Genomic DNA, 25,932 nt, shown 5'->3' on the forward strand with positions numbered 1-25,932 from the left:
GTTTCCAAGATTGATAAAGAAATTTTTTCTTTTGTATCATTATCAGTCCACAACTTGGCAAACCGTAGGTCCTGGAAAGAGTGAAGAAAAAAATGGCTATATCCAAATCATAGTAAAAGGACAGGCGCGTAGCCAGGGGGGGGCGGTGGGGGCGGTCGCCCCCCCAAAACGTCCCCAAAAAGAAAAAAAAAAAGGGAAAAAAGAGAGGAGAAAAGGAAAAGGGAAGGGAGGAAAGGGAAGAAAGGTAGCTTTGTGTTTTTTTTTCTTTTGATTCTTTTTTTTTTCTCAAAAGAGAAACTCCTTCATTCTTGCTCTAGATTTATATATGAATTTTGCTTCCGCGCTGCGCGCGGTTAAATGACAATATTGAAGATCTCCATTGTTCCCCCCACCCTTTCTCTAACCTTGTTTTTCCACCTCAACTATATGTGTTTCTTGCCAGTTAAAGTTCAAATGTATACATAAGGGCATGGAATTAGAGTAAGGTTAGGCCGAAGTATATGAAGTTATCTTTTTTTTTAATTGATCGCGCAACTTCTGGTCGGGTCGGCTCCGGGCGGGTGAAATCTTTATATCAATTTCTGCCGTTACCTCCATAAAGTCAACTTCTCCCGCTTTTCAGCTCATTACTAAACAACCATAATTTTGGGGGCAAACAGGTTCCTAATTTAAAAAGAGGAAGGTATAAAATTCGTATCGTATTAATAAAAAAGTACAATATTTTTTATCAAATTCTATTAAACTTCATGTCTTTTCCCTGCACATTCATCTCCTGTCCTGTTTTGCGCCCTCAGTTTGAAATTTTGAATGACACTAAACTTTCTTTATAATTCAAAATGAAGCGCTTCAGGATAAGTCAAAGAAATTAGGTATCCTTTTTATATAATTTCAATAAATCACAGAAGTTTCAACTTTTGCGCCACTATTTTCCTTGTAATGAAGTTCAATAATCTTAGAAAATAAATTGAATTAGAGCCGATGGGGTATTGGATATATCTGCATTTGATGAAACGTCCGCCCTTTGAAATTTCAGAGTTTCGTTGTTCTGCGCGGGGAGGAATATCTTCCTCCCGGCATGATACACTTCTTCTCCTCTGTTTTGCGAGTTAAAGATATGCACTGTTGCTAAATTGTTTGTAATCAAATCTGATCTTTCCAAGGGAAGTATTCAATATGTGTTTGAGAATACCCTTTTCTCGGGACCCTTTTCATGGCAAAAAAAATGATAAAACGCTTTAGTTTCCGCGCTTCGCGCGGGGTTATTATCATCTTAATTTCCTCCATTGTATTCCTTTTTGTGCGTTCACAATCTTTTTTGAAAACAAGGTTCAAAATCACAATATAGTCAACTGAATTGGAGCTGATATATAGGTACTAGAGACAAGAGAGACGGCTCCTTTTCATTCTAATTTATGAAACACCTAAAGCTTCGCGCGGGAGAGGGAAACCCCCCTCCCTGCACCCACCCCCTAGGGAGCGCGCTTCGCGCGCTCTGTAAGTGTTGGCACGCTTTGCGTGCATTTACCGCCCCCTCCAAAATGAAATCCTGGCTACGCGGTTGTAAAAGGACATGATGGAATCTCCCAGATTGAGGTAGCAAGCAGAGACCAGAAGTCACCAGAGTCAGCAATTGTGCAGATCTGTGTGTAGAAGAGAGAAAAAAAGAAATAGTTTAAATAATCAAATCAAAGTATGAATTTAATTATCGTGATGATTGATGACGTGCGGTGGCATGTAATTCCCGGTCAACAACAAATGATAGTAGGTTTAGACACCTGAAAAGTTCCACTCAGAACACTGGTGCTCTACCTCAAGTGATGTTTGTGTAGGCCCCACTCCACTTCACTACCGCTACACTATCGTACATATGTACGCCACACCTACCCGGGTAGGTGTGTAGCGTAGTGTAGGCTGTAGCAGTACTCCAGTAGTGAAGTGGAGACTACACGAACATCACTTGAGGTACGGTGCTCTCTGAGTCTCTGTGTCATTACAAAGATTGCATTTATCTTCATTGTTGAAGGCATTACGCATACATATATGCAGCAGCACTCTAATCAGAAAGAAACACCAGACTCTAATTTTGGCCCACCCAAGGGTTCATTACATGCCGCCGCGCACAGAAAATTCAAGCCATAGAAGTCGTGGACCCAAGAAGTGAGATCCCAGCACGCGCGACCCACTAGTTAGAAATCCACTGCCAAACGTGGTTCGTGGTTAGTATACTAATACTAACCTCGCAATACGTACTAGTAGTATACTAATACTAACCTCGCAATACGTGTGAGTGATTTTGGCCAGGAATCAGGGTAATCACTGCTGAAAATTTGTCTGGCTTCATGACATCGGCATCATGGTGATATAATTCTGTGTATAATAAAAACTTAAACATTCCTCTGAAACAGCAGATTTTCAGCCATGGTCCATACCACTCAGTGCTCCTAAATAATTTAATCGCCTGCCTGAGTCCTGACCAGTTTTAGAAATCTGAAGAAAAAATCTGCTGGAATTGTGCCACTCACACGTATTAAGTATACTAACCTCGCACCACGAACCGCGTTTGGCAGTGGATTTCTAACTAGTGGGTCGCGCGTGCTTAGCCTGGAGGCGTCTGGGATCTCACTTCTTGGGTCCACGACTTCTATGGCTTGATTTTTCTGTGCGTGGCGGCATGTAATGAACCCTTGGGTGGAATTGTGCAAAAACATTATTTCTAAAATAAAAACTTTTTAATTTTAATAGTAGTTATGCCAAAATGCATGATTCTAAACTTATATCAGATCTGTATCTGTCATCTGACCTGAATGCATCGTCAGAACAAGTACAGTTTCCAAACATGCTTACCTTGACTTTTGACTGGATCAAACAGCGTAGCCTGCAACATGCATCGGGAGCAAGTGAATGGGACAGTGCAGCTTGGAGTTTTTCAATAGTTAGTAGAGCAACACAACGAAGACTGTCGAGTGGACAAAATCGATCTTTCCAGTTCACAATTCAATAAAAAACGGGCAAAATAACACAGTTCTGGTTCCCTTATAGTCTGAAGTTGTCGAAAACAGAATTCGGATGTCACATTACATGAAGAAAACGGTAAATTCGGAAGATATTGAAGAGGTCAGTAAGGTGATTCAGTGTATTATGCACAGAGGGATGATGAGCTCGATTATTGTGTGACGTCATTATTCTCGACTGTTTTCACTGCGTGAACTGTCGGTCTGGGGGCGGCTGGGGGGCTTAGAATGGTCTCTAATAATTTCATTTCTTGCATTTCCACGACATCAATAAGACTTTTTAGTGACATATTTGTGTATAAAAAGACAAGACCTTTCCATTCATATATAATTTGTCTATAATCATCACTTTCGTGAATTTTCTTTGGATGTATACTTTAAAGTTTGTTATCAGCAATTTTACTGCTTCTCTAATTATTTCACATGGTATTCCTAGAAACCAAAATGAAGGAATTTCCTCACTTTTTACATTCTAATGATATATAGTCATCAATTCATGTCATGTCATTATATCGATTCTTTGGTATATATGCAACATAAGAGGGCCTATAGGAGGGATGATGCTATCTAGATAGCTCGCGCCCACTAAAGTAACGAGATTGCGCACATCTTTGACGCTCTAGTTACCTTGAAATCTGCTTGGATATGAAAATTCAATTGCAGTTTTTAAAAAGGTGTTTGGGCAGGAGAAAGATAATTTTAAGGGGAAGAAAATACATCTTAAGCGGGAGAAACAGAGCCTGGGCGGGAGATATTAAATCTCAAGTGGGGGAACGGGAGATTTGGGGAAAATGGGCTTTCGGCGGGAGATCTCTCGCCGAAAGCGGGAGAGTTGGAGTCTCTGCATCAGTCAAGCAATCAAAGCATTGCTCACCAAGTGGATTTGATTGAGTCAAATGTATGTAAAGATCACTCAAGATTAACAACTTTTCCACAAATGTTCAGATTGAGTGATTGCAACTTTATTATTTATTGATGTACTCAGATTCAAGTTATGGATAGATGAGGCTGCAAACCTGTTTGGAGGAATGGATATTGTCACAGTGGAAGCTATACATACTAAAGATGGCAAGGATTTCATCATCGAGGTGAGTACATGATGGTGCTGGTCATGATTGCAGTGATGGGCTGGAGAAGGATGCTATTGAAAAAACAAATGAAGAAGAGTAAGATGCATGAGAAGGGAAAGGAGACAAGAAGAAGGAGGAGGAGGAGACGGAGAAGGGGAGGAGGGGGAGGATGAGAAAGAGAAGGAAGGAAGAAGAAAAATAGATGACAATGAAGAAAGTCTTTAAAAGAATTATACATTAATGTTCTCTTGTTCCACATCTGCAGGTGAATGATTCTTCCATGTCTCTAATGGGTGAAAATCAAGAAGAGGATAGAAAAGCAATAGCAGATCTAGTCATTCAAAAAATGCATGCTGTTATCATCAAAAACACCATCAGGTCAGTTTTTTACTTTCATATCGTATCTTGACATAACAAGATACATATATACATGAGTCATTGTTCATATAAATATACGTCTTGAGTAAAGTCCCTGCAAGCCAGGATATTTTTCTTATTAGATAATACTGGATGGCCTGTGAGTGGGATATATTGGACGAGTCGCCAGACTAGCTTGATATTGTTCGGGTTCCATATTTAAATGTACATCCAACACTATGGTCCGTATTCAGAAGTCGGGTTTAATTTAAACTCAGGTTTAGAGTTGTGGTGTAAGTATGGATAGCCAATAGTGTCATAATTTTATAACAGTATGATTTCAATGTATCAGCTCATTTTTCTCTCAAATCATTCTTATCTGTTTCGGAAGGATAAATAAGATAGCTTTCTTCACCATGATGAGTTAGAAAAGAGCACAATAATCATAAGAGATATACAATGTAAGTAAAAATTATGACATTTTTGCAGCAGACCATCATCTAAGTTAAACCTGGCTTCAGAATACGCACCTACATGTATGAGTATAATCAGGTAAACCATAAGGACATGCAAATTATGATTTATTGATTGATATGTTTTATTTCCATGAAAAAAACAATACCCGAAAATATACATTAAACTACAAAGGCATAATAATTAAATCAATAATACAGTGAACAGGTATATGAATTTTGAAATTATAAATTTATTGATCATGTTGTGACACTAAAGGTAGTTTTGTTTTGTAGAATAAAAGAGCACATTTGATTACATGCCTTTCTCTAGGGCAAAAGCAGCATAGCTGGGGATTGAACCACAGACTTCCATGTGTCTAGTCAGGCACCGTAGACCACTTGGCCGCAGCCATTTATAAAATCATATAAATAAAGTTAAACTTTTCTCTGGAGTTTTCAAACTGAAATTTATGGTATAATTGTCTAGACATGATTTCACAGAACATATTTTGTACAATATTAAAACAAAATACCATATTAACTATATAAATCATCTTAACATTCTGCATGCTTGAATCACTCATGAAATACAAAATAATTTTCTATTCATCTCTCTCTCTTTGTCTGTCCATCTCCCTTTCTCCCCTTTGCCTTCTGCCACAGTACAAAAGCAAGTTCTTCATCACTGCTAAGCACCAGTCCAGCTCCAAGTACTTCTCGCTCTGCACCCCACTCCCCCTCAGCTACCTCCCCACAGACCACACCCTTCAGGGCTTCTAACAACCATACCCCAAACAGCGTGAAGTCCTTGGGTGCCCCCAGTACAACATCAACCTCCAATGCCACAGCGGGAGGTTCTCAGGCATCTTTATCAGCCAAGATGACACCAACAGAAGACGAAGATACCTTCAAGAACCTTAAGAAAACTTTTGCAAGCATCTTTGGCGATTTGTGATAACTTATTTTATTTTACTGCAGAGCATATTGTTAGGCTGAGTTTGAATGTCTTTTTGATTGCCCAAATGGTTTTCTGTCAATTTCTTTTTATATGTTATCTGTTGCAAATCAATAGGGGAATACTCATCTAGCAGAGTAAATTTTCTTTTGACTTTCAGCATGTGATGTTCAAATGAAGCTTATGTAGCTAGCTAGTGTAAGCCTAAATAACATACACCAAAAAATGAAAAAGTTCAGTCAGTCTTCATAAGTTTACCATCAAGTCAAATACCGGACAAAGTCTAATTTGTTGAATGTCAAGATTTCTTTGGTCCCAAGTGATTCAAATTTGGCAGATTCACCGGTAGTTAAATCTTATATGGGTACTTTTAGTTCATAGAGAATATACAGACTAACTAATAGCTCTAAGTCTGAATGTGAATGAAGTTGACGTAATGCAAATTTCAATTTGAATAGATTGATTGTAGATTTACTTGATAGATGACCGTTGGTGTGAACCTGTTGTCACTTCAAAGGACTAGAACTCAATGGCTGCCTTGTATAGCCATTGAACTGAGTCTCTACCATATTCAAATTTTATTTATTCTAATATTTGGATGAACCATGTAGAGATTTGCTTCTGGAGAAAAGAATTGTTGAAAATTCAATTTTTTTTTTAGTAAACTCATTCTTTTTCCCTGTAGCTTTACAAATAAAAAGATGTCACACCTCAAAGACGCTTGTAATTTTGTTAGTACTATCCATGGATATCCTGGATGCCCTGAATATCATTTTTATTTTGGTAACTTTTCAATTCAAATAGAATCATCTTTTTATTAGTTTTGTCTGAAATATAACGTATGTTGTATATAAGAAATCTGTAACCATCATATGATATTAGTCAAATTAACATATTGTGCAATAATGGTCCATTTTATTTGTTTTGTGTATGAAAATATGTTTATCATTTTAACATGTGTAGAACAACCTCTAGGTATGACTTTTTTTCTTGTCAGAGAAACTTTGCCAAATGATACAAGTTGTGAAAGCATGTTGAATGTTTGGTCATATGTGAATTAACACACTCCATTTACTAATTAAATTGGATGATAATTATCTCTTTTTCTTGTCTTGATGGAAGGAAGCACTTTTTACATAATGAGAGCTGACGATGTTTGAAGACTAGATCCAAATGCCATATAAATCTTATGGTAGATGCAATATAAAAATGTAATAAATGACACATAATATGGTATCCCCTTATAATAGTTACTAGAGGGCTGAACAAATCCCATGGCATTGAAATTGAATGGATTGACTAAAAGTGCATAGAAATGTGGGTTCTGCCATTTTCTTTATTTCAGAAATAGTCATTGTATGTAATGCCTTCTGCATAAATAAAAAGAATGAAAAGTTAACCCTTTCAATATAAATTAACGTGGATGAATGAAATATTTAAATGCTAATATACTTGTTATATAATATAAGTTTGTTCCATGTTATGTTCAATAGTGTATAAATAAGGGCATTCTCAGAAATAAGACATTCATGTAAGATATCTATGTCTTTGTAAACTTTGTACTGAGTAAACCTTTCTACAATAATACATTCCTGAGTCAAATCTTCCATCTTTCATTTTATCACAAGTCAATATTGTATATAGGCTTCTCTGGCACCTTTCTTCCTAATAAAATGAAATTGTAAAAAACATGTACTCGTATATCTTGGAAATGTATGTATTCAGAGTTACAGTGCATATTAGTGTTATCAAGTTACACTATCTTCTTTGTGTACATATTTAATAGGGCTATTCACAGATTGGACATTAATTATGTAGCTATATAAATATTAATGTTCATTATCACCAAAAGAGAATGTATTTATGTGCAAGGTTCTTTAATGCTGCCACCTCGTCATTAAAAATGGAAGTATTGATGACATTGGTGAATTTCCTATTGTTCACATTCAAATGCAATAATCCCATTGAATAACATGGATTTAAAGCTAAATGAAAGTAGTTGCAGTAAAACACTGATTTCGTGAGAAAGTCTGTAAAACCAAGGTTAAGTATTACTATATCATCGTGGATCTAGATCTGGTACAGTTACATAAACTGAACTTTGTGAAATCATAAAATCTAAGCTGAAAAACGATCACACTGAAGATCGCCAACACAGATAGGCATACGTGGGACAGTGTATATTATTATTGCTGGAAATAAAGACCCGACAGAAGTGCCCGAATCCGCGCTTATTTTGCTTATTTCTCAGCAATTACACAATTTCTTCCAGAATTCTTTGGCACATATATTTTATTCATACAGACACTTGGGTGGTCATTATATTGGATTCTGTAAAAAGTCATTTTGAGATCGTTACCACAACTAGCATTTATCTTTAATGTGAAATATGTGCTATGTAACATATTGCTCTCCTATACAGTGCGTCCCATAAAGAAGGAAACACATTTTCAGAGATAAATTTCACAATTATTATGTATGTTTTTATTTTGAATTTGATACTTACGGTAAGAGTGGAATCTAATCTCTAATTTTAGACCAGCAGCTTAGCCAATCATTCACACATGGCAGATTACAAACGAAAGATATCAAGGCCTATCAGAAATGCTTTGCGAAGAAACCCACATGTGAATGTGAATCCACTGTCATTTCAGAGATCAGTGAGAGAACTTAAATACAAAGAAATGCTAATGAGCCAATCGTCGAATAAGCACAGTTGTCGTATCACAAACCAATCTTGTTCAATTTTTCTGCGCAACATGATTTTGACATTAAAATTTCAAACTCATCTTGCTCATTAATGTGTGAAGTGTTCATCACATATTAGCAATCAAAATGTAGAGGAATATTTGAATTGTATGATGATGTAAATGAAACATCATAATAAATTTGCCTTTGAAGAAAAAAAGATCTGAGAATCCCGGTTTCCTTTTTTCTGGAATGCACTGTATAGTTGATATGATAAATCAAATTTTTGTAAAACAAGAAATATACTTTACTATGTAAAAGCTCAATGAGAGTATTGTTTTGTAAATCTAGACCCATGTAAGGGTAAAAGGATACTAAGAAGCATAAATTTCTTCTTTTTAGAGCTAGTGCAATTACTCATCTATGGCCTGCTGTATATGATAAGTTTACCATAAATGAAAACAATGCTCAACAACAAGTTTCCATGTTCCAACTTTCCATGGATGGTTATTAAAGTTCCATAGTAATAACTTTTATAATGCACTTGGGTCAGGTATACAAGTGCAATGGTGGCTTAACCCAGCTCTAATGAACGGAGGATAGTATACTTTTTGCTGTAACTATTGTTTTATTTTTTCTATATACTGTTTCTCTCTTACTCTCTTCCTCTCCCTTTCAATTGGTAATAACATGTGATTGTATATTCTTCTTGTAAATGTATTATCTATTATAATGTATTGATAAATGTATAAGTGATCAATAAAATGTTTAGAATTGGTATTGTATCAAGAGGCCTGTTTTCTATAATTGTCTTTGTGTTCATATAATACAGCTAATCCATTGCCAGAAACAGATTTCAGAAAATAATAATTAAGTCATCGCGGTTTCCAGCTGGAGTTGTGTATTTTATTTGTCTCAAAAATATCACAAATATTTCCATATCATAGACGAGTACAATAAATTGAAATAGTATAACAAACATATTGTTATCTGAAATAAAACTTTCAACATTGAAAAGATGCATTATTATAAACCAACACATTTGGATATCACCCACAAAGAGGATAACTATAGATCTTTAAAAGATAAGTAGCTAGCTATCCATCACCACTGAAAAACAAAGATTATATATGCAAACTGAAATCTTTAAACTGTTTTTTATTTCTCGACACTTCACTTAACTTTCTAATTAACAAAACCTGATGTGCAATATCATGCCATTACACAGTCTCAATAGTAATCATCAAGAAAGTTAGACAATAGAAGTACAGTATTATAATTACCATGTTTTCTTTTGTTGAGTGAGGGCAGTATTGATCTACAAGGGTTGAATAAGAAAGAATGCCCATTGAGTGACATAGTGCATCTTTTGATTGATTTATAGAGTACATCTATTCCAGAATTAAAATGATTGTACCTTGAATATTTTCCCCATAGAATATTGAAGAATTAAAACTCAAATTGATCAGAATCTTGGTTGTGGGCAATTCCAAGGAAACGGAGTGACATTCAGAAACAAATTTTAGCATACAAACAAATTTATCACCCATATTTGAATCGTTATTTGCAAAGAAATGGTACCTGACAGTTCTTGAAACCCACTTATAAAAACAATAACATTTGTTTCAGTAATCCACTTAATTAATGAGATATGAATATTCATAAACATGGTTACGGAGTGAAAGAGTATGGACATGCATTTTTAGGATAAAACATATCACTCAAACTCTGTGAACTTTAAATGGCTATAACAAGTTATTGATTAGATTCTCTGTTGTTCTAGCTATAATATGCTGCACTACATTAATAAATTGGTGTATTATTTTGTTAATTACGACTTAAAATGTAAACCCATACCCGGTTACGGTTACAGTGACATCTGAAATATCCACACACAAGCAATGTAAAATGAACTTAACGGTATATTTGAAAAAAATTCTTCTAATATGATGTAAAATAATGACCTTCAGATTATCCAAAAGAAAATTGTACAAAATACCAAATAATTTTCTCTTAAATTGAAATGAAGTAAAAAAATATATATATATGTAGTCCCATGTATAGAATCTTGGTTTGGTTTGGATTCTTCTATAAGGAGATGTGTAAGAATTTTTTTTTTTTAATGGCTAATTATGATCCCCTTTTTTTTTTTTTGAAATTCCTTATGGGTTTTGATAGAAAAATTTCATCCAGATTTGAAATAGAGCCAATATAAATTTTTTGAAAATGTCCACTTTTGCTTGGAATCACCTGGCCAAGCCTTGAAATAAGCAGGCGCTGAGCACAAATTCGCGCTCATAAAGCCATCAATTGCGCCCATAAAGCCCCCAAATCATCAAAATTTTGACGACCGGGCACAAATATTTTCCAGGTAATTGCGGCCGCCGTGAGTGAGCAGTGAAGCCATATCATACATGTAATTTAAATATCTGAAAAGCCAAAATCAAGTAACTTTCAATTTACGATAAGCACAGTTTCAAATTGCCAAGTGCGTCTTTTTTTCTGTACCATAAAAAGTGAGCTACGTCCGTCTTTTTTCTCCTGTAATACATGTGCGCGCGTGCTTCCAGTAGCGGTTTTTCCATACTTCACCATGTGCAATTTCTAATGCACACATTTCCAGTTGGGATATCACAATTCTGCGATATAGTAATTCGAATTGCACAGGAGATAAATCCCTGTTCACAGCACATACGATGTGCGAGTCTTTTATCCTCACAGTCGCCGACTTTGCTTGTCAAAACGTAGACCAAAATCTTCAGTCTCTGTATTTTGGTTGTTCCGCTGAACTACATTGGCTCCACTCACCATACATAGACTGAAGAGCTTGGAGGCCCGTACGTACAGCAAACATATAAGTGAACTAACGTTTTATAGGTCGCGATTTAAAACTGTTTTTAAGCGAAATTTAGTTTCATGGTTTCCATTATCAAGAAAATGTAAATAACTTAAGTAATTGCGTACCTTGGACCGGAGTTATTGAAAAAAATCCTCTGGATGATTGAGAAATCTTTCATCTAAGACATTTTCACCTGAGCTGACGTTTTTTTTTGCAAGTTGCCATCTTGAATGACGTCATTATCGTTATTAACTTTTTAATGTCTCAATATATCGCGATTATAACTAGTATCGTTTGTCTTCGTGTAGTGTAGTGTATCGTATCGTATTATTGTATTCGTATATTGCCTTGTAGGAGTGCTGGTGGTAATTCAATTGTTAAACTGATTGCTGGTGGTAATTTTGTTATTTGATTCATTAATTTATTTTAGTAATTATGGAGGACTACTGGTGTTGTAATTGTGACTGTAATTTGACTGATTATCCTAAAAGAAGAACTTTAAATGCAAAAATGAATCACAGAGATTACACAACTGCTGATGGAATCAAATCATTAGGAATTGAAATGACCCCCGATCAAGGATAAAAAAATTCATTTGCGACAGATGCTGCAAAATAATTTTGAAATTAGCCTGAAGTAATTCAAGTGTAATAAAAAATAAATCAAAATTAAAGAAAATCAGTAAAATCAATGTCTACTTGGGGAGGAAGGTGAAGGTGAACAGTGTCCATGCATCACCATTTCTTCGAAGGAAACGGAGACGATTGACGTCAAGCCCACATGCACAGACACCCCTTCAAAAAAAAGATGTGACAACACAAACACAACCAGACAAACGGGGGGTAAGTTTCTGTTTAAATCACACATTCCGAGACTTGATTGTCCATAGACACATTAAACTACTTTTTACTGTGCCCAAAATGAAGAGATAAGACAATCAGGTCAAATGATAAAAATAGAGAATCAAATTAAAAGCGCCAGAAATGGACAAATCCCCAAAGAAATCTCCAAGTAGGAGATGTAGTACTGGTTGTTGACCAGGAGGTACCGCGTGTGAAATGGCCTCTGGCTGTTGTGACTGCAGCTGCTCTGGATGCGGATGGTTTGGTCAGGTAAGTGCATGTACGAGTAGGAAATGGCAACCTTGACAGGATGGGTCGACCCAAGAAGAAGGCATCTGAATACTGGAGGCCAATACAAAAGGTTGTTTTATTGTTGAACTGTTAGGCTTCATGCAAGTGTGCTCATGTTATTTGCAATAAGCATGTGAATTAGGTTAAAGTTTTTTAAGGGCTTAATGGGGTCTTTAGGCCATGCAGCTGCACTCGAGTTTGCTTGATTTGTTGGGATGTGCGATGTATTTTGATTTTACCTTTTTGAAAGATTTATACATAGTTTGAGTGTCATGTGTTGTACATGCAGTTGTACAGTTTGTTTAATGCTCACAGTGCCAAGCCTTGTAGACCCTATTGGTTTGCTACACATCTACATGCCTGTATGCTAATGAAAGTGTTAAATTTGAATGTAATAGCTCGATTGCACAATATGTATAGTTCATTGTGGTTTCATAGGTATGGAGTTTTTTTTTTTAATCTGTGGAAATTACTTTCAACTCAAGTTTGTTGGTAATTTAGCTTTGCACGTATAATGGTTCAGGTATTAAGATAAAAGTAATTTGGTGGGAGTGCAGCGATCCACATTCCATACCTTGCATAATTTCATCTGGCACTTCATAGTTTACGTAGCAACAAAAAAAGTAGAAAGAAAATATGTAGGGTTGTAACCCAAACTTCTAAGATTCAAGGTTATCCTTGGTTAGTTCCTGAAATACAGATTACAAGAGGCACAGTGGTATGTTTAAAATTATCTCATTAATTGTTCGAGTCAAAGGCAAATTGATTTCTAATGAATGTGTTGAAGATTTATAAGACATTTGTGCCAATCGCTTGTAACGCAGTGATTATCTTTACACGCGAACGTACAATACAGAAAGAACGCATAGTGAATTAGATTTATGTTATTGATCTGTACAGTATTTTGTGATAAGGCATGCCTTTAGTGATGTTATTGTCAGTGAAAAGCTTAAGACTCATTATACGGATAACTAAGCTACAATACTTACCTTAGTGTTATACTGCATTTTTTGGATTACAGATAGGATTGATATCATTATAAGGCAACACAAATTACAAATATTGATGGTTTGAATTCAAGTGTGATGCAAGTATTACATTTTACCAATCAAGGTAAAGTATACTTTTCAATGATTATATTATATTATGCATATGCCTGAAGTATTTTATTTGGACACAAATTAAATATTTTTTTATTTTACTGAATTAATAGGGAAGTATGAATGATATGAACAGAGATTTTTGTTTGGGTTTATCATTGCCAGCTTTCTGGGAATAAAGGTCCAACATATCTACTTCAGATACGCCATACTTACCTATTCCCTTAAATGCCATTCGATCGCCATGCTCGAAAACACCGGCAAAAATAAACTTCTATAAAAGAAGAGTCTGCAATGCAGAAAAGAGCTCCGTACGACAAGGTGGGAAACCCCGCCTGTACTATAAATACCCCTCGTGTGCGGCTCACTTCCTCTTTCTTTTGCCGGTGCCCGAACCGAAAAGTCATGGCGCTAACGCTCTTAAGAGTTTAATACATACACCTGAATCTTGACAAAAAAACCGAGGTCTAAGAACCCAGTTCTTGTCAGTTCACAGGGTTTGCATAAAAACGGAGGAAAGAAAATCAAAGTTAAAGTTAAATAAAGTTAAAGCAAAGTCCGGAGGAGGGTTAGGATTGAAAGTCCCTCCCAAGAACAAGACCCCCTCCAAAACTAAATCCAAGGGGAAAGCCCCAAAGGACTCCATTCATGAGAGGGGAAGTAACCCTGTTCAGGACCCTCATGTAAAATCAGGGCGGAGCAAGGCCCCGATCAAAGCTCAGCCAAAAGCTAGGCCCACATCAGCCAATAAGGATGAGGATAATTTCCCTGCCAGGATGTCCGTGACTTTGCTGTGTAAAATAGAGGGGGCTGAGTGTCCTAAGGACGACCGTGTGGAGAAATACAACACAATTCCCGTAGAGAAAATCAAGATGGATCAGGGAGATGCACAGAGAGACGAGTCGGTTTTTCATCCCTCTCAGGACTCTGAAATTGCCTCAGTTTCCTGGTTTTTGAAAATGTTCTAGGCTGCTCAGAAATGTTTGGATCAACAACCGATTGCAGGCAACCCAAGCGCCCCTGCTGAGAAAACGTGACATGGACAGCCATACTCGGGCGAGAAGCCCGAGCTCTCAGCGGTCGCAGCAGACCTTGTATGCCTTGTCTAAACCAGAACTGACTACTCTTTATTAAGTCGCAAACATTTGCATTGACCCCAAGACCCCTCAACAAAGCCTTGCAAAGGGAGATTCATCGATTGCCGGTCATGGAAGACACCCTTCCTGAGCTGACAAAATCCAGTCTTTTACAATTTCAATTTGAGATCAGGTTATCTCTATTGTGAGCTTGATGACGAGAGTAGTTACCTAACGACAATGAACACCCCGTTTGGGAGATACAGGTGAAAGAGACTACCTTTTGGTCTCAATGTGTCCACATAAATATTCCAAAAGAAGCTGCAAGTGGGCTTTAGATGGTCTTGATGGAATAGAGTGTGTCGCTGATATTATTCTGTTTGGTGTAGGTGACACTGAAGAGCAAGCAGAGAAGGACCATGATCATAAACTAGAAACTTAATCCGAAGAAGTTGGTGCTGAAGGCAACAAGCATTCCATTCCTGGGACACATAGTGACAAAGAACTGAAAGTGGACCCCGATAATGTCAAAGCTATCCTAGAGATACCCAACCCTGCAGAAGTGTAACGCCTTCAAGGAAGTGCTAACTACCTCGCAAAGTTTCTACTGACCTATGTTGTCTGATGTGTTCGAACCAATGAGAAGACTCACACAAAGAGATGTCGATTAGGAATGGTCATCAGAACACGAGAAGGCAATGTCAAGGGTAAAGGTATTGTTGACCAGGGCTCCTGTCCTCACCAGACCAACCACTGACTATGCAATTTGTGATGGTTTCATAGATCTGCAGGAATGCCAGGCTAGGGGCTATAAAAACACTTACTGGGAACTTTGTCACAATATGTGAAATCAATGGCTTGCAAGGCAGATTACTGTGCTAGACGCAATGTTCCCGGAACCACCGTAGGTGGCCCAGCACTAAGGCTTTGACGGAACTCTCTCAATTACTTTCAAAGTAAAATAGTAAAATACGAAACAGCATACATCTGAGCCAAAAAGAGAATTCTATAATCTAATACACCCGTGACGTCACAAAGAACGTCATAGAGGACATCACATGTAAGATCACGTTTGGTTGCACATTCTTTCGTCTTCGGAAGCATCGTCTTCGAAAGTACCCATACACATCTCCAGCCAATGTAAGTACAGACACTATCCCAACATTTACTTCCAACATAAAAATCAGTAGGTGAGAAGATGCATTCCCCATATAGGTAATGCATCCTCTCACTGTCAGAATCCTTCATCAACAACATTCATTCTCCAAGCACAGAAACATAACACAAAATTATGTGCAACATCAAAATAGTTCAACACATGTACAGTACATGCCTTCAGCATGCCTAACAAACACTGCATGTAGCCAAAGTAATTCTACCTGTTGATTTTGCTAACACTTCATCTTTTAATTATTGTCCAACACTATCATTAACCTGTTACCAATACCCCCAAATCTTCATATCAGAAATTTGTTTTATATAGATTTCATTCTTTCTTATTCCAGATATCACCATGCTAGCACAATACCTTGAAAAAGGGTACCTTGATGCAGCAATAGCAATATTCAACCATCCCACGGTGACTAACATGACATTATCAGAGTCTTGACCACCACATCAGAGAACACAAGGTTGACAGCCAAAGTGCTCCCAGTGAAGAAACCCAAGCCCAAAAAGTTAAAAAAAGATGGCATCAAATTTTCCAAAATAAAAAGACAGTATGACCGGCTTGTTCTACTGAGGTAAAATACATAACATTCTAACTACCAACCAATTGTTATCATTACTTTTATGTCAGTCAGCATGCTTGCCCTCTTAACACTACTTATGAACTAGAATTGTGAGGTCTATTGCGACAGAACACCTCTACTATGCTTGTCCATATCAAATATCGACATTGTAACATTACTTACTCACAGTTATAAGCACTATAAGTTTCACACACTACCTAAACATCTCTGTATCAATCTTTCAGAGAACTCACCAAAGGTGACCTCTTCTATCTCCTCATCAAAACATCAACGGACACAAGACAACTCTTCAAAATCCAGAACTACACTTGGATTGGAGCAACCGTTGGATTATTTGAGACTGAATACAACATAATGCTGAACCACATTCCCATCATAAAGGACGATTCCACACTAGAACTTCAAAAATATCATAATTTCAAAATGCTTTCAATAAAGTCATAAGTAGTGTAATATTTTACTATGATACCTAAATTTTATGAAAATTATGAGTTTTAACCACAGGTGAAGTCAGATATATTTTTTGGGGGGAAAAAATAGAATTTTCAATTTTCAATAATTTTGCTAATTAAATAGTCAAGTAAAAACACTGCCTGATACGAGAAGATTGAAAATATTGCAGGTCAATGGAATAATGTATCATTGATGGTTCCAAATAATATCTACAACATTTTCATGATCCATAATAGGGGCAGCCCTGATTTTTCGGAACCTATTTTTGGCAATGTCCCGTACGACATATGAAAATGCAAAAGTTTTCCTACAATTTTATTTTTGATGATGCAATTTCGCAATATCAGTTTCTCTATCTTTGACCCATGGGTGATCAATTTATCCCATAAGGATCTAATTACTGCCCTTCATTTTTCAATAATTGTCCTATTAAAAGTTGTCCCATACGACACACAATATATACTGCATTTAATTGCAGGATTTGGATTCAGAAACTATAAATAGTAGGCCTATTTTAATTTAAGTAATTGATTTGACATAAAGTGCTGTGTGCTGTGCTGTACTGTGCTGCACTCGACCCAGGTGAGGTGAATGGGTACCCGGCAGAATTATTCCTTGCATGCACTGAGCGCCGGTGATGGTAGCTCGAGCTAAAGCCGGGGAAATAATAGCAGCGCTTTGTATCCTTAGGCAAAAAGCGCTTTATAAATCCAGCTATTATTATTATTATTATTATTATAAATTGAACTGAAAAAAATACTTTTTATCTCAATAGAACATGAAATAGGTGATTCTAACCATTTTAATTGACTTCATGTAGGCGTAATCTCTTGTGAATCCCTTCAGCTAAACTGGTGATTTTCACTGGTCAGAGCAGGTTAATTTCTTTGTCATTGAGCATGAAAAGTAAACCTTTATAATTGATTCACCCTAGCCTTTAAGATGACTTCCTCTTGCATGCTAATGTTAAATTATTATAAGATGTAAAACAAAAATTACATATCAATCATCTATTTGGACTTTCCTAGATGATCACTAATTTTTTATATACAGTATTGAAACTCCTCACTTTTTTCAAGTTGTAAAAATAAATCTGGAAAATAAGACAAACCATGTTGTTCAAAAAAAATCTGGAAAATAAGACAAACCATATGGTTTCATGAAATGCAGAAAGGTTTGAAAAAGTAGAATCGCATTTCTTTAGAAAAAAATATTTTGTGGAATTACAAGTGACAGTTGCCACATATATCATGTATATATACATTTTATATGAAAAATCATAACATTTTAGCCCCATAATTTACACAAACAGTTTCATTTATGTATTGTTTAAAAATTTAAATAGTGTATTAGAAATCATCAATTAATTCACTAAAATATAACTTCACACAAAACCTCAAGTTTTTCAGCTCGTAAAAATGCTGTGAACCATTGTACATTTCCCATCATGAAAAAAAATGATAATATATTGCTCCCGATTGTATATATTGAGGTTACGTAATTATATTGTCCTGAAGGACTACTTATTAAAAGGCTTTTCATTTAAAAGGAAGAATTTAGGGGCAATGCTCCCCTTCTGATTGATAAAAAGTTCATTGTTTTATTCAGGCTGTCCAGTACAATACGCAAGTGCCTGTTCAATACACAAGTGTCCCGTACGACACATTATTTTGTTTATGATATATTGACAGAAATATTCAGCCAAAAGCGGTTTCTAACATAATGAATGTCTTTTGTTTGATAGGATTATCATTATCATCAGCCACATAAAGTGATTGAAGAAGTCAAAGAGACATAAAGTAAGAAAGTTTGGCTTCAATTTAGAGATGTCCCGTACGACACATTTTGAGTGTCCTGTACGCCGAAATGTTCTCGAAAATTGTAATTTGCTTTATTTATTCATGAATGTTTATTTTGCTTTCTTTCATAGATGTGTTTGTTCTTGGGTAATTGAATATCAATTTGAGTTCAGTTTCTATGAAAATTATCTGTCCAACTCACAGACTTTAGAGTACAAACTTGAGGTTTCTAAAAAAGCCACTTTTTCTGCGTCCATACGACACATTACTATTTTAAATCTGTATTATACAGGATGTGAATTAAATTCATGTTAAGTCTTGGTTTTCCTAACACTCTGGCAGTACTTGATGATCACCTTTAACTAATGGAATATTTTTTGTTTTTCTTGTCAAAAACTGTCAAATGTTCTCTAAATGTCCCGTACGACACGTATGGAATCACCCTAAAGCTTGACCAACCACTTCTGCCCATAATACCTACAGTTATCTACCACATCACAAGACCATTAGTCGCAGAGTACTTAGATAAACTCATTCCAAGAGCTCTTGACATCAATCACGCCACACTCACTGTCACCAAAGCTAATATTATCATCGGTAGCAGAGCAGACTTTTGTGACAGCCAATTTCAAAATTCTGTGTAGAAGTTTGGTGAAGCTCATGAAGCTCTATCAGATGGAAGCAAAAAAAATTAAAATCGGTCAACAAACATTTTTTTGAACTTTGAAAAATGCACATAAATTAGCATATTCAATGAGTTTCAAAATTCTGTGTAGAAGTTTTGAATCCCCCACCTAGTGCTATCATATAAAGCATACAGAATTTAAATCGGACTTGAAATGACGAAGAAGAAGAACTTTGAAATTGTGGACAGACGCCAAGCAATAAGCTCATCTGCCCCTTCGGGCCGGATGAGCTAACAAACCGTGTGTTATCTCTCCCTCAAGAAAATATCGCTGAAGTTGCACATGCTATTGGTAGAAGTCAGCGGAAACCTATCCAAACAGACATAACATCATCAAACTTAACATTTCTGCTGACTTCAGAAAGTTCGCTTGCACATGATTCAGTGGAGTAGTTAGGGTCTTGCAATGCAGTACTCTGCAATGTTTTGTGTGGAGTGATTGTGACTTGAATTTATTGGCAAAGAGGGAGAAGGGAGCAGAGAAGAAAGTCTATGGTGTATGCAAGGCTGTAGAACAGTCCTATTTTAACATTAACCCAAAGTGTGTGCTACCCCACTCTTTCAAGGAGAACATCTTGATTTACTCTGGAAGTAAGAGCAAGCTCTTGCCTGATGCTCTATATGAGTTTTACAGGTTGAGAAAGTGGCTGGATCATCAGGCGTACAAAGAACTTCCACCTTTGAATATGGATGTTGTTAGAGCATTTGACAATGATAAAGTTCAGGGAAAGACGTATCATGTGACGGCTGACAATAAAGGTACGAGTATCCATAATAACAAGCATCTGTGCATTTGAAGAGGATGGAATATTACAAGAACAAGGGGGAATGAAACCCAGCAATTGGCAGGACAAACGTCAGGATCAGTTGGAGGATTTAGTACATGCAAAGTCCAAGATCAATGTCAAAGCTAGTGAGCTAATTACAAGGAACTATACAAATCACTCTCTAAAGAAATTTTAGGGATAGTCAATGAGCAGAGGCACAGTGGTGATAAAAAGATGACCGACGATATAGATATGCATGTATCTCACAATGCATTTAATCGCGAATATCGTATCTGCCCTTCATGCTCTGAGAGCAACCGACGGAATAAGCAGATTTGTGCATATTACAGAGAACGTTTAAGCAGAAGAGCAGATGCAGGAAAAGGTGATGAAGAGAGTTCTGCAAGTTCTATGAAAACATCAGGCTCAGAACAGCGCACTGCGCCCACCGTGAAAAGGGTACATGTGTAACTTTTGCAGCAGATTCCCAAGTAGAAGAAGAGTAAGACGATCAAATTTCAGCACGTGACCCTTTCTTCGTGAATCCCTATTCTGTGGGAACAATTGCCGCCGAATCAGTCACATTGGGAAAGATGCGAAGGTGAAGAATGTTGCTGGAAATGGTGACCGAGAGTGGATCTGCGTAGTTTGTGATGGGCTGCCATACTCCATCGCCATGAACATTTTGAAGTCATTTTATAAGTGTCAACTATGCAAAGAAAAAACACAAGGGCAGGATAAATTCACACAGCACATGGCAACAATCCATCCTGGAGTCAAGTACAAAATGGAGGACAATCTTAAATTTCGTTGGCTCCTGCTTCATGCAGGGCACGGCCATTATGAAAAGAATGCTGTCTGCAGCTTTGTCTCATTAAACTGGGACGTTTTCATTGAAGATGCTGCCAAAGTGATGGGCTCAGATCTGAGAGAGCTCAGAAATATGCCAAGGGCACCTCTGATCACCATAAGGCGTGGGAGCTTCTGCAGATTGTGTATCACGGTGGACCGTGTGAACTGCTCCTGCCGTATGTGAGAGAGCGTCTAGCAGAAGGGAGCAGTCCTGCTACAGAGGGTTATCTTCGATGGAGTAAAGCAGTCCAGTACAAGAGCTACGCCTACTTCCAGGAGCAGATAATGATGTACACTCAAGCAATCATCAACTACGCACAAACGATGCAGACCTTGTCATGGTAAGTTGATGTAGTAAATATGTACATGTAGGCAAGGATTAGTATTCAGTGGTGAATGAATATTATTATATGAATGCCATTTTATGTGTGGGTTTTGTTTTACAATGCATTACATTTAATAGGAAATGGATGTTCATTTATCACTAAAACAGCCATTGTGAAGGAAAGAAAAATTACTAAATGAATATTTATTAGACAAAACATTTTGCAGCTCATACAAATTATCAGCAGGAAAGCACCATGTTGATGTGGATGGGCCCTTGCTACCTGACATCTAGACCCAAGCAGATGACACAGACCCAGACACCATCTACTTGAGAACTGAGCCTTCCCTTTCAAATTAGACCTACTAGTACTATCATCAGTTAAATGTCTGGAACTACGATTTACTTCTTGGGGAAGATTCCTTACCAATACCAGATAGGGGTCTACAAGGGGTAATCTCTGAACCAAAATCTTCTACAGGGGCCAAACCTTACAAATAGCCTTTTGGGTGTTTGACCAGATTCTGTCAGGACCACATTGCAGTCACAGCAGACATAGAAGCTATGTTTTCTCAAGTAAGAACCTCCACAGGTTCTTATGGTGGCCTGATGGAAATATTGAATGTACAAGCAAGGAATATCGCATGACCGTACATGTATTCAGAGCAACTTCTTCACCAGCAAGTGCAAACTATGCTTTGAAACAGACAGCAGACCAATGTGATCACAAGCTCCACATATCATACAACAGAACTTTTGTGTAGACGATCGTCTATACTCAGTACCTCATGCTGAGGACAAAGAGATCTCAAAAGGGCTACAAGAAGCATGAGGAGGTTTCCACCTCACCAAATGGAACAGCAATCATAGGACAGTTTTGCATGCAATGCCAAGGCCAGAGAGAGCGAGAAATGTTCTAAAAGCTAAACACTGAAAAGGACAACTCCTTGAGCATCTGGAAGTGAAAAAGTGACATTAGTACTATGGGGATGGAAAAAAAGTTGCATGGTCTGGAACCGAGACTAGTCAATGTTGGGCTCTCAGCCAGTATGAAACGGCTGCACATTAACATCCTGAATAAGTAAATGTGGCGGCATTTAATACCAACGTCAGTGTATGCATATTCAGGACTTCCATATCACCTTACTGGAATGACAGCAAAGAGAGATTGGGAATCTCATTGATAGAACAGGTCTCAAAATGGCAACTGTGTATGTTCAGCTGATGAACGAGAAATGGATTGAGGAGTCTTATTGGTTGTTGAGGAAGACCAGGGAAAATAGATATATCACTGTCTCTGAAAGTTAATCAAAGCCATAATGAGCTGTTTTCATGGACCACAAATAGAGGGCTTCTTCAGTGTCACAGGCAAAGTCATCACTGAGAAAACTTCTCACTAGACATAAAGCCATTCAGTGCTATACAACCGGTAAAGTTCTCCTTGAAGTCTACTGGAAAGAGAGCAGTTGAGAATTTTGGACAGAAAGACATTCTCCATGATCCAGTTGATCAAGCACTGGGGAAGAGCACGAGAAGTGCTTGAAAAGAAAAGAGAGTGTGTAACTGATAGAGAAGAGATCTTGAGCTGAAAGTACAGAATGGGCTTCCTCCAGCAAAGAAAAAAGTCAAGGAACATAGTAGACAGTCTGCTCTTTTAGCTAGGAAGCATCACCAGGAAGCCATGTTGCAGAAGTTCAGGAAAACAAATAAAAATGGGAAAAGTAATTAGGTACGGATATTTTAATTGGCATATTCTACAAACTCTACAAATCCCGTTAGTGAAAGTGTTTGCAGAAATAAATTAATCTATTGGTTCTTGCTGAACTCTTCTTTCATTCTGTTTGATGCTAACTTTTAACATTTGTCAGGAAAGGGAATAAGGAGATTCAACTCATCCAAACAAAACTGGGTATTTTCCAAATGAATAAATTAACAAATTGTTAGCTAAATTTTTCATTTGGGAAATACCCAGAATTTGGCCTTTATAATTCTACAAAAAATCTCAAGAAATGCCTGCCAGACAGCTTTAAATGTACACATGAAATAACAAAAGTGCTGGGGCTTTAGTATTTAACCACCCTCCTACTCTCACTCTTTGCCAGTATACCTATTTTCAGTGCATATATGTAACTGAGATATATGTATTTAATTAGAAAGGTATCTGCACAGGGATGCCAGAGTTCCGGCTATAGACGGAATTCCGGCTTTTCCATTTTTCTTTTTACTTGAAGTTTCGGCTGGTCAAGTTTTCTCAGACCGGAGAGAACAGTCACCAGCCAGGTACAGCCGTTCAGACAGCTGTCTTTGCTCAGTACGGCTGTTACCTACGCTATGGTGAAAGAAAAAAAATCCTGTGTTAGTGTAATTCAAATCATACGAGCCATCAGTTAATGCTTACTTTAATCAAGCTTTTATCTGCGCATGTGCGTATATGGTCATATTATGCCAGACTAAAGTGTGCGTATGTGATTTGTGATGACTGATAACCGTACATTAAAATATTTGTATGGATTCTGAGCGTAATTTTGAATTTAGATAAAATTACTGTATTTTAGTCTAGCGAAATATCAGCTGTAAACATGCGTGGACAGTCAGGTGGCCATGTATTCACTTGCGCGATACAGTATGGTACGGTGTTTTCATTCCTGTTCACATTGTTAATGTTATACCAAGCTGAATTTTTGTTTGCGGTATAGTGGCACAGATTGTGGATTTAATGATAATCATTTTTCAACAAGTGTGGATGTCGAAAGAGGAACCAAGATTAAACAAACAGACGGTGGAATCTAGAACAAATTTCAGTGGAAGTGGTTGGAAAACAAAGACAAGAGAGGAACGATTCTCTCGGACTGCTTCTGAAAAATCAACGTCGCTGGTAAAGCATGATGTATTGTGTGCAATCAAACTATCGTGTATTGAAGCAGTGGAATGAAAGCCTTGATGAAACACAGGAATTCATATGCCCACAAGACTGCCTCAAGGATTAAAAAGGAAAACCAAATTCTGCCTGCAGTTTTCCATAATGCCGATGCAGTTAAGTTTGGTGTAGCAGGTAAGCCAGTCTTGCTCCCAGGGAATGAAAAGGGCCCAAGAAAATGTTCCCTTCCATATGGTGCACCCCTTACAAGATTTAACATTTATACTAACACTAACAGATGTCTGATTGACAGAATCAAATCTTTGGAAAGACGGGCCACCCGTATAGTTTGAAAACAGAAAAGGCAACAGTTGTCGTATGAAGACCGACTTAGTATTTTACAATGCCCTACGCTGGCATCTTGACATCCCTGTTCAGTCAAATAGATTCAAGCACTATCTCTTCTAAACCTAATCGTAAATGACCATTACAAAGAGAAGCTACTTTCAGGAACCTGACTGCAAAGACCCAAAGATTACACTGCCATTCAAGATTTATTTTTTTCATTTATTATGTTACCCCGATCAGGTGAATCTGAAAATCTTTGTGTGTGTGTGAACGCTTCTATGTGTTCAGACAAACACAGATATGACTAGCTTAGCACACTCACAAACTGTATCCCATGTGCTTTTCTGCTCTGAATGTGAGCATAGCTCACTTGTATATAATGCATATATTTGCATATAATCATTTTACCCATTTTCTACTCTTCTCTGTACATAGTATGCTGGTTGTGAATATTACATTCTCATTTTTCTACAAACCGCTTTTCGGTTCTTTTACTTATTTGTACAGACATTAAAATCTAATGACTTCCATGTTTGGGGAAAAAAAAAGAAAAGATTACACTGCTCTCCCATACATTATTTTCCAAGGGTGTGGGAGGAGCTAACACCAAGTCCTCATAATGAATTAGTCTTGGTTTGTGGATCTCTGACTCTGGACACATGGCTAAATTGCAGACAGAGCTATTCGAGCTTTGAGTTAGTTGTATCGTAATGACTATTGTTGGGGTAGCGGGGTCTGGTGAGCAGGGGGATGGCAGTCAGCTTGTAGATTTTTCAATTGTACACATTCATATTGGATTAATTCCCTTTTCTGTTAAAATTAGTAATAACACTTTAAGTTCCCTTATCAGCATTGCTTTGATATACATGTACTTTCACTTGGATCTCATTCAACATGGAAATGGTGACCTCTATTTTTATATTAACAGTGTATAATTATGGAACTAATAATCTTGCTCTTTGTACCCAACATTCATTCATTTCAAACAATTTAATGCCTGTATTTTAGATGAATAATTATTACCAGTCCAATATCATGTTTACCATAAAATAACAATTTTCATGTCTTTACTCAGAGGTTTCTTTTTTTTTTTTTTCTTGTTCTCTTATCTCTAATTTTAACGAATGTTATCTATAGCCAAATTATTATTGTTTAATGTAAATTTTATGTATGTGTTTTATTCTTGGATGTCACCTTACAAGTCCAGGTTGGGGTGGAAAGCCTGTGGGCTACAGTAATTAGTTTTACTTTTCCCTTCCCAGGCAACCTGGACTAGTACTGTATACATCCTTGCTTCTACCCTCATTGTACTCATGTATTTACCTTATAACTAGATCTTGTTGAAATGCAGAATAAATTAATAATAATGAATGTTTATTGATCAGCTGGTATATGTTCGCTTGTATGTATT

At 37.0% G+C, this 25,932-nt stretch overlaps 1 protein-coding gene and 1 pseudogene across 3 annotated transcripts; both read left to right on the plus strand.

Annotated features, from left to right (window-relative positions):
- The first annotated feature begins 3,039 nt into the window (after positions 1–3,039).
- Positions 3,040–9,321, plus strand: LOC129256902 (synapsin-like). 3 transcript variants are annotated; one of them, XM_064097453.1, is made up of 5 exons: positions 3,040–3,114; positions 3,997–4,099; positions 4,347–4,459; positions 4,931–4,990; positions 5,557–9,321. In XM_064097453.1, the coding sequence occupies exons 2-5, from the start codon at positions 4,040–4,042 to the stop codon at positions 5,846–5,848; spliced, it is 525 nt and encodes a 174-aa protein (XP_063953523.1). In that variant the 5' UTR covers positions 3,040–3,114; positions 3,997–4,039; the 3' UTR covers positions 5,849–9,321. The 3 variants fall into 3 exon arrangements, with proteins under 3 accessions (XP_063953523.1, XP_063953525.1, XP_063953524.1); XM_064097454.1 differs by having other exon boundaries at positions 3,070–3,090; XM_064097455.1 differs by lacking the exon at positions 4,931–4,990 and having other exon boundaries at positions 3,052–3,114.
- Positions 9,322–16,197: 6,876 nt separating this feature from the next.
- Positions 16,198–24,106, plus strand: LOC129255455 (uncharacterized; annotated as a pseudogene).
- Positions 24,107–25,932: the final 1,826 nt, after the last annotated feature.

This window comes from Lytechinus pictus, chromosome 3, assembly GCF_037042905.1.
Source record: "Lytechinus pictus isolate F3 Inbred chromosome 3, Lp3.0, whole genome shotgun sequence".
Classification (NCBI taxonomy): domain Eukaryota; kingdom Metazoa; phylum Echinodermata; class Echinoidea; order Temnopleuroida; family Toxopneustidae; genus Lytechinus; species Lytechinus pictus.